At 41.3% G+C, this 17,898-nt stretch overlaps 1 protein-coding gene across 1 annotated transcript; it reads right to left on the bottom strand.

The window, feature by feature from the left end:
• Nucleotides 1-311: 311 nt before the first annotated feature.
• PSMB1 (proteasome 20S subunit beta 1) lies at nt 312-17,893 on the bottom strand. Its single transcript, XM_082475775.1, has 6 exons — nt 17,712-17,893; nt 13,900-14,007; nt 10,662-10,743; nt 8,099-8,228; nt 1,654-1,760; nt 312-599 (listed from the first exon to the last, which is right to left on the bottom strand). The coding sequence occupies exons 1-6, from the start codon at nt 17,822-17,824 to the stop codon at nt 414-416; spliced, it is 726 nt and encodes a 241-aa protein (XP_082331901.1). The 5' UTR covers nt 17,825-17,893; the 3' UTR covers nt 312-413.
• Nucleotides 17,894-17,898: the final 5 nt, after the last annotated feature.

Here is a 17,898-nt window from a genome sequence, read left to right as displayed (position 1 = left end):
ATATTGTATTTACATCCATTAATGTCTTAATAAAATTGAGATGGTTTAAAGGTAATCTGCCCTTCAAGGCAAGCTGGGTGGACTAAATAAATTCCAAACACTCTCTTCATGAGATGGGCTGACTACTGTAAGACGATAAGCTGATCAAAACAGTGAACTTTTCCAGATAGATGAAAGCTAAAAGATTTTGTATCCTTAAAATACAAAACAGCTCTGGAGGACAGAAAAATACAGGAAGAATGAAGAAAATGGAAGGAAAAAGAAATTCTACTTCCTAGTTCTGTCCTGGAAGAAAACAAGTCATAACAAAATAAGTGCTTGGGGTTTTATTCTTTAATAAAACAGATCGGTCCAACAGTCCCCAGGTACAAACTTAACCAGTTCTGAACTGATCAAGGACAACGGCACAGAACTCAGTCCTTCCGCAGGGGCACAGTCTCCTCCTTGATGCCCTCCTTGGTCACGATGCAGATCCTGAGTGCGTCCCCAGTGTACACGTCCCTCTCGGCGGCAGAAATGAAGACGTCTTTCACGAGCCGCATGGCTCTGTCCAAGGACAGTGGGACATGCTCCACATTCTGCATGTTCTTAAAACCAACCTGGTGGGACAGAAAACTTGGATGAGGCATCATGTGACCATACAAAGGCAGTCCAGTCCCCTCCAAGGCTTTCACATGTCTCAGGGTTCAAAATGAACACATCTCACACAAACTTCAAATGTCCCTCAACTGAAATATTTCCAGACCTGGCTGAATTACACATACCTAACACCTGACAAATATCCACTGAGACAAAGCCACTGCTCTTGAAAAGCATACAGTAGAGGGGTGAACATATGTAAGCAAACTATTGTTACAGAATGTGCTGAAACTAAGAAGAAAATAGAGCCAGGAGAGCCCCAAGCTGTCATAACTGAATCTCCCGGGAGAAGAAAACAAAGCTTCAGCAGAAAATACATCTGAGTAGAGGAGTGCTAAAGGATAAACGAGTTAAAGGATGGAGTAACGTTCCAGACGGAGGCTGTGGTATCTCCAAAGGGATGGAGATGGGAAGGCACATCATTTCAAGGATCTGAGTGGAATACGGAGTGACAGGAGATGAGGCAGATAAGCAATAAGCAGAAGTAACTACATATTACATAACACATTTTAGATAAGCAAGGAGGATGAAATAGGGAAGTAAGCTTGGAGGCAAAAAGGATGTTAGGAAATAAACACAATGATCCAGGCAAGATGCCATGCAAGCCTGAATGCAGCCAGCACTAACAGAAAAGGGGGCAAATTAAAGATATACTTGGAAATTAGATTACAAAATGAGGTGACACAGAAATGGTGAGATTGGGGGAGAAATGCATTTTCATGATTTCAGGTAAAAATGGCAAGAGGAGAGAACAAAAAACATGGACCAATCATTGTAGACAGAAGCGCCTTCGAAGTCATGAAAACAGGGAAGAAGCTGGAGCCATGGAAGTGAGTGGCGGCAGGAGAACCAGTAGAACAGAGACAAGAAGGTTGGGTGGGGCACATCAGCCAAGCAAGCTCAGCAGTGAATCACAAGAAAGCATTGACTTCTGCGCTCCCCTAAGCTAATGAAGAGAATGCAGAGGAAGGCACTTCGTGTTAATGCCACCAGCCCTGGACGCAGTCTTATTACCTGGTTGTCAAGCAGGGGCTGCAGCATGGCACTGGCTGAGCCTCCAGCCTTGAAGGAGTCTCTCTGGTAGGACCCCACCGGATCAAAGCTGTACACAGCTCCCTTCCCTTAAAGAAGAAAACAGTCTCCGTAAGGATGCATCTTGACCACATTCCCAAATCGTGGTAAAAATAAATCTAATCAAAATGTGATACAAAATGGACTATCAACTTGGCTAAAATTTCAGAAGAAGTGCAGTCTGCTCCTCCCCTCCCCTCCCCTCCCCTCAGAACGCAATCGGAGGCCCACCTGCCCACTCCTGTCCGCTATGGCGTTTGCCACCAGGGGCTTCATGCTCTCTTCAAGCCACCATCACCGAATACCACGCCGTGGCTCCCACTATGTATGTGGTCTCACAGGTTCACTAGTTAACAGTCACAGGTCTTGCTCTAAGTTCTGCACCAAACTCCTCACAACATTCGTAAAAAGCTAACTGGTGTAGCTGCAGTACAGACACAAGTGTCAGGTTTCCCTGGTGCTGCATGGGAGAAGCACGGAAACTTACTGTGTGTTTTTAAACTAACAGTAAGCACACTCTTTAGCATCAGCACCATAAAAACATCAATTTAATTAAGAAGAAATTTCAGGGACTTCCCTGGAATTCCCTGGCGCAATGGTTAAGAATCCGCCTGCCAATGCAGGGGACACGGGTTCAATCCCTGCTCCGGGAAGATCCCACATGCTGCGGAGCAACTAAGCCCGTGTGCCACAACTACTGAGCCTGCGCTCTAGAGCCCGCGAGCCACAACTACTGAAGCCCGCGCACCTAGAGGCCGTGCTCCACAACAAGAGACGCCACCGCAATGAGAAGCCCGTGCACCGCAGTGAAGAGTAGAGAGAAAAAGTACGTACCCTATGACCCAGTAGTAATTTCACTTACAGAATTAAGATTTACCTACAAGTAATGCTTACATAAACACACAAAGCAATATGTACAAGATCATTTCTGTATCTCTTACAGAGCAAAAACTTACAAGCAACCAAATCCATTAGCAGAAAATGATATGTCAAGATAGCAATGTGCAGACTACGAAGAGGAAGACAGGTCTGTGGGACACATCCGTAGGACAATGTAAAATAAAGAGCTCTGTGGTATGCAGAGTACAGTCCTATTTTTGTTTAAAGGCCTTAAGTAAACTGTACACACATTTATATATACACACAAAAACGTATGGAAAGATTAATAAGTAAACTGTAGTTATCCATCTTTGTGGGATTACAGACAAGAAAAGAAGCGAATCACTTTATATGCTTTGGTATTGAGTTTATTACAAAGAATACATGTCACTGATTTTTAAAAAGGCCTTTTAAAAACAACTGTGTTCTGAGTGTGAGAAATCACGGATCATTTATAAGGTATGACTTAAAAGTGACACAACTGATTTTTAAAACACATTATGCCATAACTGAAACACTCCAGTAGTTACCCTGGGAGATGCGAGATAAGGACAATCTTCTTCCTACCATGGACAACTGCCAACGTTAGCTGTGTGTATTTTTCCCACAGCAGAATTACGGAGATATAACCGTAACCCTAACCCGGCTGAGGAGGCAGCACCTGAAAGAACCTGGAGAAGTGCTCTGCTGGGAGCAAGCTTAGAACAAGAAACAAGGTCACAGCGAGCAAGGCCACTAACTTCAGCACATAAAGAAGCGCTCTGAGGTATAAAGCCGAAAGAACAACCGTATCGCTCATGAGGCCAATAGGCCCAAGTAAAATGAGGCTCAAAAGATTTACCCAGGGCTTCCCTGGTGGCACAGTGGTTGAGAGTCTGCCTGCCAGTGCAAGGGACACGGGTTCGAGCCCTGGTCTGGGAAGATCCCACATGCCACGGAGCAACTAGGCCCGTGAGCCACAACTATTGAGCCTGCACGTCTGGAGCCTGTGCTCCGCAACAAGAGAGGCCGCGATAGTGAGAGGCCCGCGCACCGCGATGAAGAGTGGCCCCCGCTTGCCACAACTAGAGAAAGCCCTCGCACAGAAACGAAGACCCAACACAGCCATATATAAAAATAAATAAATTTAAAAAAAAAAAAAAAAAAAAGATTTACCCAAAGGCAAACCAATCTCAGAAAACCACACACAACAGCTTTGAGGAAAACGAAAGAGTGGAATGTTACCCAAGACCACAGCTTCAAAGACTCCCTTAGAAAAAGCAAGAGACATCTGTAACATGAGTGCAGAAGGCTGTCTTGACTGTAGGTATAAAGTGATTTTCCTCATCAAAATAATTCTTAAAAAGTGCGATGATTTCAAAGTAAAAAATAAAATAAAACCAGACAAGTCCTAGAAAAAAACACAGGTAAGCCTTTGGTGGGGAAGGCATTTCTAACAAAGTTAAGACACTCAATACCATAAAGAAAAGATTGACAGATTTAGATGAAACTCAGGAACTTCTGTGTAGCTAAAGACACATCCCAAAAGGGCAGAGACCAAGAACACTCTTGCACGGTATCTACCACATACATTACAAAGGGTTAACACAGTTGTTCTTATAAATCAGTAAGAAAAAGACTAACCCGCGAATAAGGGAATGAGCAAAGATTAACACATGGGTCAGTCTCCAAAGAAGAAATGAAAAGGGCAATAAACACGAAGACACCCAACCTCTATAAACAAAAAATACATATAAATTAAAACAACAAAGTATTTACTAGGCAAAGACACAGAATGTGTTAAAATTCTGATACTGGTTAGGATGCAAAAACAGAACCAAAAAAAACCCAAAATAAAAGAAGGTACTCACACCACTGCTGGAAGAGTGCAGGAGGACTCTTTCTTAAGGCCCAGCCCATGGTGCCAGCAGAATGCAAAACATATAGATATTCTCTGACCCGGAAGCTCGACTTCTAGGAATTTTTTCCAGGGAGATAAGCAGGGTCGGAGAAGTACACAAAATTGTATGTACAGGAGTTGTCATATTGTTTATATTAAGAAAACTGGAAACAACCTACATGACCCTCAGGGGACTGGTGGGAAACTACGGTGCAGCTCCATCCCGTATGTCAGCCTTGAAATCATTACGCATGTCTTCATCCACCAGCATAAAACTACCTCAGCAATAATACAGCCACTGTAGAGTAGCAGAAAAACATATAAACTACATCCTACTTATGTAGTGTACACGTATGCATACCAAGATATCTAAAAGCATGTTCGCTAGAAGTTGAATAGTAATTATCTCTAGGGACAGGCTTTGGGGGATTACTACTTTTATTTTTGTATCTCCCAGTACTATTTGACTTCTATAAGCATTATTGTTTTCATTACAGAAAAACTAAAGCCCTCATTAACTTGGGGAAAATTTTTTAAAAGAGGGCATGATTGCAACTGGAGAGGTAAGGGCACAGAGGTCAAAGTAGATAGCTGTTGACTGTGTCCTGAAGTCAGCTGTTGACCCAGTGTCCTGAGGGTCTCCATAGGAACAGAGCCCCACTTCCACCAACACAAAAGACAGGAAATAAAATCTCAAAACAGGGACTTCCCTGGTGGCTCAGTGGTTAAGAATCCGCCTGCCAATGCAGGGGACACGGGTTCAAGCCCTGGTCCGGGAAGATCCCACGTGCCGTGGAGCAACTAAGCCCATGCGCCACAACTACTGAGCCTGCGCTCTAGAGACCACGAGCCACAGCTACTGAAGCCCGCGCACCTAGAGCCCATGCTCCGCCACAAGAGAAGACACCACAATGAGAAGCCCGCACACCGCAACAAAGAGTGGCCCCCGCTCGCCACAACTAGAGAAAGCCTGCGCACAACAACGAAGACCCAACGCAGCCAAAAAAAAAAAAAATCTCAAAACTTCAGCAGAGGCTCTGGACTTGGCGGCACCAGGCTTAAGCACGGACAAGGTAAAAGGCAGGTACAAAAACAGAAGTGTTAAATGGAGAGCTGATGTGCTCCTTCAGTGCAGACCTTTATGACCAGATTTTGATTATCATTCTTCAGTACAAATGGACGGCCAAAATTCAAAAGAAATTTGAAGGAAGCCTCCAATGTAGAAAGCAGCAGCCAAAAATAAACAAGATGAAGAAAGCAATCTGAGGGATTCCCTGGTGGCGCAGTAGTTAAGAATCTGCCTGCTAATGAAGGGGACAGGGGTTCAATCCCTGGCCCGGGAAGATCTCTTCCCACATGCCGCGGAGCAACTAAGCCCATGCGCCACAACTACTGAGCCTGCGCTCTAGAGCCCGCGAGCCACAACTACTGAGCCCGAGTGCTACAGCTACTGAAGCCTGTGCACCTAGAGCCCGTGCTCTGCAACAAGAGAAGCCCCGACGATGAGAAGTCCACGCACTGCGATGAAGAGTAGCCCCCGCTCGCCGCAACTAGAGAAAGCCTGCGCACAGCAACGAAGACCCAACACAGCCAAAAGTAAAAACAAATAAATAATTTTTTAAAAAAGGAATAAATTGTCTCAGTGGGTGTATACATATTCCAAACTTATCAAATTATGCATTAAAAAAAAGCAATTGGATAAAATGTAGAGAACACAGGAAAACTTCAAAGGAAGTACAAAAAAAAATCTAGCAGTAACAGGATACTTAAAATAAAAATAAAGGAGCTAACAAATAAGAAAAAGCTCCTGGAAATTAATGATGGCAAAAATAGAAAGCTCAGTAAAGAATGAGGCACTGAAGTTGAGGAAATCTTCAGAGCGGAACAAAAAAATAAACAGGTGGGCAACATGCAGGGGAAACAATGAGGACCTATGGGATCACAGCCCAGCTGGCTGTGGAGAAGGCAGGGCTGGGAGAGCAGGAGGAGGAGAGGCAAGAAGAAGGCAGAGGAGGCAAAGGAAATGAGAAAAGACTCTGCACGAGGGGCCTCGCTGTCACCTCTCACAACACTAGGATACAGAAAAGACTCGGAAAGCAAAGACTCAAAAAGGTCTCCTGATTCCTTTCTTCAGAAATTTCTCTAGAGATGCACACCACCAAACAAGGAAGTAAACCAAGCAAGAGGAAAGCACGGGTGAAAGAGCTGGAGACTGTCCTGGGAAACAGAAAAAGAAGGCAAAGGACGGCTTTACTACACACATAAATTCCTCTAAAGAATAAAAGCAAATCAAACCAGACAAGATTAGAGGGGGGAAAAAAAAGGTTAGAAATGCCTGAGAATACCACCAAAACAAGCAAGAGTGTAATCACGTGGAAATCAAAGCACAGGGCTCTGAAGTCAAACAGATCCAAACCTTAGCTCTGCCGTTCAGCACACATGAGGTTTCTCCCATCAGCCTGATGCTCAGAAAGACTCAAAGGACATGTCCAGCTGCTGAGATTCAACGGCAGCTGTTACTAATGTTGCTAAAATCTGAACTTATTGACCTGACATTCAAGGCAGACGTAACTGATGTCAAAAAAGGCACCAGAAGTGCCCAGCATGCTGGGTTAGGCAAGCTAACCTGTGGCTAGAATTTAATTACCCAGGTTAAGTGTAATTAATTTCTATGTACCATTTCTGTGCTTTATATTTTCTCTTAGTTTTCAAGCAAGTTTGAAAGCCTGAAAAAACTGTGTCAACCTAATTTGTCCTCATATAAACCATGGTAGGTAAAATGATGAGAATGCTCCCAGAGGTCACACACAGGGGCAAAGGTGAGAGAGAGAGAGAGAGAGAGAGGGAGGACAAAGAAAAAAACCTACGGAACAGAAACGGACAGGAGGCAAAACTAGAGAGGAGATGAGAAGAACCTGACTCCATCCTACCCAGAAACCTTCCCTCCCAGAAAGATAGACTTGTTTCAATGATACCCAAGACATTTCTGTAACTTCTTTTTACAATGGACTACTCTAAAAGGCAGCACAGATCTGTCCTGGGAGATTGTATTTGATTTCTGGAAGCAACTAAAAGTCAATTCAAATCAGACCTGGTGAAAAACACTGCTGCCCTTTGATCCATGCTTTGGATCAAAAACAGCATGGAAATGTCAAGTAACAACGCTGATTTTCCCTGGCCCTCCTGGTACGACTCTGACAGAAAATCAAAGAGGGATTTTAAAAATGATCCAAAAACACTGGTGGAAATGCACTTCTTTAACACATTACTTTCAAAAAAACCTTTTGAAGTCAAGTATTGTTTGTCTTACTTAGAATCATACTTAGGTCAAGCTTCTCCAAGTCAGGTTTCTTTCTGTAAGATTAAAATGCTAAATATACTATCAAATTCATGCAAGATCTTGGGAAAATAGTAAAACAACTGACTGCCCAACATTCACTTAATACACCACTTGCTGTGTGTCTCTGGATAATCATTTATTTCCCTTTTAGCTTCAGTTTCTTCACTGATTTAATTATGAGAAAATGAAGTTGCTGGGAAGAGGGTATCTAGTTCTTTTCAACTCTGGTTGGAAACACACACGTCTAAGACATGCCACCCCATCCATCATCCAGAAAGAAAACATCCTACCTTCTTCATCGAGTCCCCCGATGATGTTGTACACATAGTAGGGAAAAAAGCGCCTAGAATACAGGATTGTAGACAGCATTGCAGCAATCGCCCCTGTCGTCATGGTCTTATTATTGGAATGTTTATACATCTGTAATTGTTAACAAAAATAACAGGCATGTAGGGGCAGAATATATTAAAGACTAGAACAATGAACAGTAAATTGAAAAGAATGAAAGCCTATCTTGGTGAAGTGGGGAAGGATGCCTGTTTCTTTCACGATCAAACAACACAATACTACTAAAATAAAATAATACTTTATTATGTCCTATCATTTTTGGGGGCTACAAACACTTCTATGGGAAAGAATGCTAAGTTTGCCCTCAGCTCTTTGGTTTAAAGACTACTTTCCATGCCATCCTCATCCCAGGCACTGCTAACTCCAGAGCAAATATACACAAACAGAGCATATGAGGCGACCTGGAGAGGGTGTTCCAAATCCAGCTCTCCACTCTGCAAACAGACAGTGGTCACGAAAGTCCATGGGCCAAATCCAGCCCACCGCTTGTTTCTATAAAGTTTTATTGGAACACAGTCTCGTTCATTCATTACACATTGTCTATGTCTGCTTTTGCACAAGGGCGGAGTTGAACAGTTGCCACAGAAACCACATGGCTCATAAAGTTGAAGATATTTGCTATGCTAACTCCTGATCAGACTCAGATATAAGTCCCTCTCTTTGCAGAGTAGATACCTGTGAGATATGAGGGCAGCACCCCAACTGTGTGTGAATACAGTACAGTGGTCTTGATCCTTAGAGTATCTACCATGGAGAACAGAAGTATCCAAAATAGCATCTTATACAGTGATTTCCAATCTTAGATTTACTACATCCTGGGGAATCCCAAATTATCCAATAAAATAAATTTAAGTTCAGCAATTTGTCAGCTACATAGCAAACATCTCTAGAGAGAAACCTAAGAAGTACTATAAAATCAAACAATGACAAATACTGAAGAAAGATGAGAAATGAGCTACTTGGATAAATCGGTGTATAGAAACATTTTTCCCACGGTTATAAAGAAAATTCTTGATTTCATTTCATTTCAAAACCAAGCACCAACATTTATTCACCTCACCATCTACACAATAATATATGAAAGAAAAATGTCAAGGACTGTACATTGAGTTGAACTCACTGTTGCTTGTTTTATTTTATTAACAAAACATTACTCTACATGTCATGTTTATTTTTGTCCTCTAAATGCCATTTATAAAATATGCATTAGGAATCATACAAATACATCAATAAGTCACTAAAGCTTTCAATATAAATAGGTTTTAAATAAATGTTAACAATTGATAAATGCTGAATGAAATCACTTCTACACATTCAGAAAGCAAGTATCAGTTAAACAAATTCATTACATACTCCAGTGACATGACTCATAATCTTAAGGGTTATTCACAAATAGGCAAAACAGAACGCGACCAACCCGACTAACTTTTTCATGTACCAGCTGGACTTACCAACTACTAAATTAAAAATTACGACACATAGCCTACAAAATTAAATAAGAAAATTAACAGCATATAATATTGACACTGTAAATATCAGCAGTTTAAAAAATGTCAGCAGGCTATAACTGATTAAGAAACAGAGCTACATTTCTGAATATTGACACATGGTGATTGAGAGTCCTACTCTAACCCTATTCTGTTACCAACTAAGAAGAGAGTAGTTACTGGTTATTATTACAGATAAAATCCATTTTAGTACAGTCCAAATTACACCTATCCTATTCTCCCTGAAACTATTTGCAGCAAACACTGCTAATGCACACGGGCGATAATGAAAATCCAGACGGGCCTCTGCTTTCATCAAGTCAGCATTCCTTTGTTTTCTATGCCTTCCCAGCTCCCACGGAAGACATGCAGGCAGTGTCAGCCCTTTAAAAACTGTAAAACAGGTTAGTCTGTCTCGTTCTCTTACTTCTTCCAAATACCACCCTTTTCTTCGTCTCCTCCACCCTCATCCACCTTGTGTCAAATCTCCTTCCTCAGCTAGCGACCAACGAAAGCCTGTTGAGGGGTAGGTGACAATGGCGTGGGTAGGTGATGATAATGGCGTGGGTCGTGCCTCCAGCGCCAACGGCTGGTTTGTTCCTTCTTCCCCTGCTCCTGCCAACAGTGCAGTGCTATGAAGAGAGCACGTCAGCTGACGGTACTCCAGACCAGGCTTCGGTCTGAAAGCTTGCCTCCTCTGCAGAAACAGATTTGTTTCATTTCTGAGGGAAGAGTATCTTCAGAAGAAACCCCTCCCAGTCTGCCTCAAAAAAGGTAGATAATCCTTTACTTCATACTGTACATGTATTTTAACAAAAGGGACTTGCTGTAGTTTCACATTATGCTACTTTGATGCTGCTGCATTAAGAGTATCATTTCATTTCCAGGGTAGGTTATAGTTTCACCTGCTGAACTAGTTCTTCTCCAGCTATTCTGAGCAATTCATGATGTACGCTTAAAAGAATCTAAAGAACTGTTATTAGCTTTCAATAGTGTAGACATATACAAAAGCATCTACCTTTAGTCTTGCTTCAATAATCTTTGTCAGGGTAAGACAGTCTCCATGAAAACCGCTACATCCAATGACTGTTTTGTCTGTTCTGTAAAAAAAACCACATTTCAGGAAACTGAGTTGGTTTGACAGTAAAGGAAAACATGTCTTGGGTAATTTTAAATTGAAAACTCCCATTCCCATTATTCAACAAATGGTAATGGGACAACTATTTAGTTAGCTCTTTTTGGGGGGAGGTGAGGGGGAGGTCCTGTACCCCGACATCTCACTCAAAAGAATAAATGAAACTATGAATGGACTAAGGAAAATATGAATTTTTTTACAACCTTAGGTTAAGGGCAGCCAATTTACATATGATATAACCCAATGTCCACACAGAAAAGCTTTATAGATTTGATTACATAAAAAATTAAAACTTCTATAAAAATACAATGAACAAAGTTTAAAAAAAAAAAAAAAAAGAACCGAGAGCGCCGTTGCCCAGGTTCAATCCCTGGTCGGGGAACTGAGATCCCATAAGCCACTCGGCATGGCCAAAAAGAAGAAAAAAAGAACTAAGAAAATATATGTGTAGTACGTACAACCAAAGTCTAATTTTAATTTCCTTATTCTACAAAGGGTTCCTAAAAATATGAAAAGCATTAACAGCACAATGGCTCATGGGGATGTAATACACAGCATGGTGACTACAGTTAATAAGCCTGTGCTGCATATTTAAAAGTTGCTGAGAGAGTAGATCTTAGAAGTTCTCATCACAAGGAAACAAATGTCATAACTATGTGTGATAACAGATATTAACCAGACTAATTGTGATCATTTTGCAATATATACAAATACAGAATCATTATGTTGCATACCTAAAACTATTATATGTCAATTATATCTCAATTTAAAAAAAACACAATGGAAAGATGGGTAACTTATATGAAAGTCACATAAAAAGAGACACAAGTCACCATAAACATATAAAGGAACCTCCACGCCAATCAGAAATTCAAATCTAAATAAGAGATGATTTAAACCTATTAGACTAATAATGCCTAATGCTGGTGACGTTGTGGGAAATGTGTACTCTCAAGATACTGGCAAAGAGTATACACTGATGCAAGTTTTTAGAAGGCTCGTTTGACAGTATCTAGTAGAAATTTAAATGCACACCATTTTCACTCAATAATTCCACTGCTAGAAATTCATCCAGTCAATAAACTTATGCAAGTTTGCAAAGATATACTCTAGGTTCACTTGTATGTAAGTATACATATTATTTTAATGGCTCTCCAAAACAAAACAAACAAAAACAACCCAAATGCCCACCAGAGGGAAACTGATAAAATTTTGGTACATCTATGTCTCAAAAATTAATTCCCAAGTCTTGACATGTATAAGGAAACACAAACCAATCTCATCAAGAAATAATCAGCAGAGGCCACGTGATACCCTTCCTTTTGGAAATATAAGGATGACTCATACAAAACGTACTTGTCCAGCTGCGGAGACCACTGGCACCTCCAGGGGCATCACCCGCATTTCCTGATCTACCCCTACAACCAAACGCACTGCACTGAGCCAAGGACCCCCAATATACCATAAGGCTTCACTGCCTATACTACTGAGAAGAGTTGACAGTACCAAGAGGGTAGAACAAAATCTGAGCTTCCAAATGATTTTGCCAAATATCCAGGTACATAAATGAAGGGGCGTTTTTATGCGAAGAATAAAGAGGAAATGTAAGTCTCAAACAGGTAAGGAAGAGGCAGACTTGGCTCTAGGTCAGCCCCAAAGGGTATGGGATCAGGGGCACGCAGGCAATTCAACTGCATGTATGGTCTAGTGCAAAAGATGCATGACAGGCTTCCCTGGTGGCACAGTAGTTAAGAATCCGCCTGCCAATGCAAGGGACACGGGTTCAAGCCCTGGTCCGGGAAGATCCCACATGCCGTGGAGCAACTAAGCCCGTGCGCTACAACTACTGAGCCTGCACTCTAGAGCCCGCGCGCCACAACTACTGAGCCTGCGCTCTAGAGCCCGTGCTCCAGAACAAGAGAAGCCACTGCAATGAGAAGCCCGCACACCACAAGGAAGAGTAGCCCCCGCTCACCACAACTAGAGAGAGCCCACAGCAATGAAGACCCAACGCAGCCAAAAATAAATAAATAAAATAAATAAATTTAAAAAAAAATGCATGACAGAAACACAGGAAGTCATTAATGTTCTGTCTCTATATACCTGAAGAATTTCATTAAAAAAAAAAATGGGTATTCACTTAGGCAGCACACAAACTAAAACAGAACATTACAAAGATGAGCAGAATCTTGCACAAGGATAATATATATAAAATTACGTATTTAAATTTTATTTATGACGTTACTACTTTCAAATTACAAAAGTTACAACTTAGAAAAAAATTATAGCATGGGTGCACTACAAATCGGAGAAGAGAAAGGGGTATCAAAAGACAAGTGGACAGAAAGGGAACTGGGAAGATGAAGACACGTTCACTGTTCTTTAGGTTAAGATGTGGGCCAGCTCACGCCCTGCAGCACCGCAAGGCCCACCCAGAGGACCCGAACCTCATCAGTCCACCCCTGCTACAATTCAAGGTTAAGACGATCTTGTGGACCAACGCAAGCGTAACCACCACTTTTAACTGTGTCTAAAAACGTTAAATACAAACACTGCTAACACGCAAGATGCATTTAGGTAATTTATGCAGACTTTCTTCCCCCATACACATAACTTTCCTATGTTTTAGAAAAAATATAAGCACCCCATTAAAACTGTGAACCATGGATATAACTCCTTACGATATGGTTAAATTGAATGTTTCAGGTTATTTTCTTTTTTAAGGTGCAGATTCAAAAAAAAATTCAACATATTAATGGATGCATAGAAAGATGAAAATATGTATGATAAAGTAATAATAATAAAATACTGATAAGATCTAGGTGATAGTATATGAGTGTTCACTACAAAATTATGCTACCTTTGTCGTATATTTGAAATTTTCATAAGACGTTGAGGTAAAAAATATTTAAGTTACCAAAAACACTGTTGGTACCTAGATATGGCAAATATCATGAAGACTACATACTGAATTATTAGAAAACAATTTCCTAACAAAAATGCAAGCTAAGCTCCAAACAGGCAATTTAAAAATTCATGAAACAAGTCATTTAGAAGTTAAATCTCCTGCAGTATTAAATCACAAGATGCTGAGAACATGTCCTTAGAAATATTTACTTACAATTTGTAACATTTGGGGCTGTCCCGTGTGTGAATTGAAAACCCCTCACTCAGTCGGGTGTCAGAAGCAACAATTGAAAAATCTTCTCCTGCAATTGCCAATACAGTACTGAGGGGAAAAGAAAGACAAAAAATTAATGAATTCTTCTGGATGGTAATAACACCTTTCCCAAAATGAGAATGCTCCACAGCATATATTGGGATAAAATATACTAGATGTAAGCAAGTGCAGGATTCAGACGGAAGAGGAAAGATCAGGGGAAAGGATCCCTGGCTACAAGTCATCTGGGAAAAAAATATTAAGTACTCCGTAAAAAACACAAACCTAAATCAGAGCTACAGGTTCCTTAGCAGAAGGTAACAGAAAAAAATCACTAACTTATCACCATCATCAAAAAATTAACATCTACCGATACTATAAAACAGCCAAAGGCCATGGCCCTGCCCGCCGGCGGGTGGAAGGGCAGTTAGGTGTAGACAGTGGCGCTACAACACAAGCTATCCGAGCTCAGGGAAGAGAGGCTTAGTGTTTTTCTTTTCTTTTACATTTATTTTGTTTTCTCTTTTTTAAAAATTTATATTCTCTTGCACATAAAAGCCATAAGCACGTATGTATAAATATATACATATATTTTTTGCTCATTTTAAGAACCTATCCCACTTTTTATTTTTTTAATTTAATTTTATTTATTTTTTTATACAGCAGGTTCTTATTAGTCAACCATTTTATACACATCGGTGTATACATGTCAATCCCAATCTCCCAATTCATCACACCACCACCCCCGACCCCTGTAAAATTAATTTTTTATTTTTTATTTTTTGGCCACGCCAAGTGGCATGTGGGATCTTAGTTCCCTCACCAGGGATGGAACCCCTGCCCCCTGCATTGGAAGTGCACACTCTTAACCACTGGACCTCCAGGGAAGTCCAAAGGCTTAATGTTTTTCATTTCTTTATATCCAAGTCTTTATATAATGCCTTGCACTCAGGAAGACACCCAAATATCTGTCGGAAAATGGACCAACAAAGAACAAACTTTTCCCTTAGTGGCTGTGTGGCTCATGATAGCAGTTTAGTGGAGGCCTAGAGCATGAATTCTAAAAGCAGACCGTCTGGGTTGTAAGTCTGGCTCTCCAGCTTAGCAGGTAATGAGACGGTGGGTAAGCTGCTTAACTTCTCAAGGCCTCAGTGTCCTCATATATGTATCAGAGATCCTAACAGTAGCTACCTTATTTGGGTATTAGAGGATTAAATGAGTTAATAATTGTTAACCCCTCATACCAGTGCCTGACACATAACTGGTCCTCCAGAAAGTGTTAGCTATGATCCTTGTGGCATAAGCAGGAGACAGCAGAGTATGATCACTGAGAACCTGGGCTCTGGAGTTACCCAAAACCCGTCCCTGCCACTTAACAGCTCTGTGACCTTGGACAAATCATCCAAGTTCAAGTTGATGATATCAGCAGCTGCTGTGTTAAAGGGTGGCTGTGAGAGTTAGACGGCATGACCCACATAAAGCACCTGCACTGTGCCTCACAGAACATAAGCGCTCAGAACACTCCGGCCATTATTCTTACCGAGGTGGGACGGCACTAAAAGTCCCAAGTAGAAAAGGATGGTATTGCACATAACATGAACAGTGAATAAAGGAAAACTGGTATAATTCAAATAGAACATTCAAACAACTTATTCAGGTGTCCCTTTTTGTGTATACAAGTGGAGTGGCATAAGGCTTATGTCATGGACAGATCCAACAGCAGCAGATCTCACATGGAAAAGCACAGATCTCGAAATTTTTGTGAGGAACCAAAGGTTATACGAGCAGAATGAGAAAAGTTCCATTTGCAAAGTGGAGTTTTAAGAAGACTACTGTGACAATAACACTATATGTGAAATAGGATGGAAACTCTTTCAGTAAGACTAATGCAGTAGGAAGGTAGCAACGTAAACAGGAAGAAACAGGTAAATCCAAAAAACATAAACACACGAACTGTACAGGTTTCTGTAACTACCAAAATGTGTTAGAAGCTGGAAGAGCCAATTTTGACATCCAAGATTTTAAACTCTGACAAGCAGCATGATGGCCTAATTATAAGCAGTGTAACTAAGAAGTGATTGAGAGGAATAATTAGTTTGCTTTTTGTTTTAATATCGTAAGTTATGGTGAGGGCAGAAAATCCGGGTCGAAAGTTGTATTTAAGAAGCCAGAATCGAGGGGCTCATGAAAGGTACAACTGGAGAAACAGATTTGGGAATATCTTCCCATAAATGAAACACGTGAGAGCACTCAGTGACAAATGTGGAGGCTCATCAACTGGAGTTTAACCACATTTAGTCAGAATAGAAAAAGACACAGGACTAAGTCTTATTTTGTAGAAGCAAAGGCTGCCCAAGAGCCAGCAGGAGTAACTATTAAAGAAAAAGAACGAAGACTGAGAAAAGGTAATTCAATAATGAGAACGCCATAGCAACTAACTTTAAGGCAGTCATTGGATTACAAAGGTTAAAAAGTGAATAATGAACACAATACCTTATAAGTCTTATATAGAATCTGCAACTGCCTCATGAAATGGGTCTATTAACGCATTTTGTAGTATAATTACTTCATTAGTTGTCATAGGAAATATTTAGAAGTGCAATAATAAAAGCATACATAAACTCCATGGCAACACAGCTATGGATTCAAATCCTGGGGCTCAACTTCACACCAGCTCTGTGACTAAAAAAGTTTAACTTCTAAGGGCCCAGGCTCATTTGTAAAATTGAGGCATATACCATCTAACACTCAGTCATCATGAGGATTAAAAAAGATAACTGCTTTCAATTTACAAAATGCTTCTCTTTTGATTCTCCCCCAGCCCCCCCGGCCAAAATATGAGTAGCTAAGAAAGACAAGGTAATCTGGGTTCAAGAAGTTGAGGGGTACCCAAAGACCACACTGCTCTTCAGTAGCAGAAACAAGGCTAAAATCATGGCCTTCCACCCTGTTTGCAACATACGGCAAAAATCTGCATTAAAATTTCAAATCCATAACGACCTGATTAATTAACCTGGTTGCCTTAAAGGACCATCTGTTTGTTCCAATTGGGTGGGGATATTTTAAAGTACAAAGTTTGGTTGGTAAACTATAATCAGTGCTTAAATATACAGCTCTTCATTGTTAGGAGTCCTAAACAGTGTTTTTCCACAACCCTGATTCTTTTAGTGTACTATCAAGGAAAAGTATTATTTAAGATAAAGATGGTAACTAATTAAAAAAAAAGACAACTTGAATGCAACATGCAAGAATACAATATTCAAAGGTCCCCCTTCTGAGTATTTTTTTTCCTGAACTTACGCTAACCCTTAAAAATAAACACTTATCTATGAAACTAAGTCTGGCCGACTAATCCTACCCGCTATTTAACATAACAGAAAATGATGAAGTAGTTTGATTTAGCTACAGACACAACTACATCTAACGACACGGCCAATCAACCCTAACTCTTTCATCTCAGATGCTCAACCTGCCCCTTGCCTGCTGGCGCGAGAAACCCACTGAGATAGTAAGGAAAGGTTCGGTCCATTTTTAAAGCTCTTCCAGAGCAGAGCCCAGATACCAATTTCTACCTCCTGTCCACGCAAACCTGCCCGTCCACATCGAGACCCAGTGACTGGCCTGTAAGGTGAAGCCCTGAGGAACAAGATCGAACCGAGCAACCACGGAGAGGGAGGGCTGCGGCTGGCGGGGCAAAGCCGGGTAGCCATGCCGACAGCCTTAGGCAGGGACATGGGGGGAGAAGGAGGAAGCGGCGGCTCTCCGGGCTTTACCCTCCGTTGAAAGCGTAGGGCGAAAAGCGCAGCTGCAAAGGGCCCGCGGCGCTGTGAGGCTCCACGGCCAGGTCTCTGCCCGGGCCCGAGTACGCGGCTACCGAGGACAACATGCCGAGGCTCCGCTCCTGCTGTCTCACGGCGAGATGGCGGCCCGTACCGGAAATAGCGCCACTTCCGGCTTCCG

Source organism: Balaenoptera physalus, assembly GCF_965194825.1.
Source record: "Balaenoptera physalus genome assembly, chromosome: 9".
In the NCBI taxonomy this organism is placed as follows: domain Eukaryota; kingdom Metazoa; phylum Chordata; class Mammalia; order Artiodactyla; family Balaenopteridae; genus Balaenoptera; species Balaenoptera physalus.
This window is presented reverse-complemented; position numbering and strand designations above follow the sequence as displayed.

Bases quoted from the DNA above. Each gene is read 5' to 3' on its own strand.
- PSMB1 (XM_082475775.1), bottom strand. From the start codon at position 17,824: ATGTTGTCCTCGGTAGCCGCGTACTCGGGCCCGGGCAGAGACCTGGCC. The intron at 10,744-13,899 runs GTAAGTAAATAT...TTTTTTTTACAG, and splicing joins AGCCCCAAATGTTACAAATT to AACAGACAAAACAGTCATTG. The intron at 600-1,653 runs GTAATAAGACTG...CTGTCCCACCAG, and splicing joins AGCCCCTGCTTGACAACCAG to GTTGGTTTTAAGAACATGCA.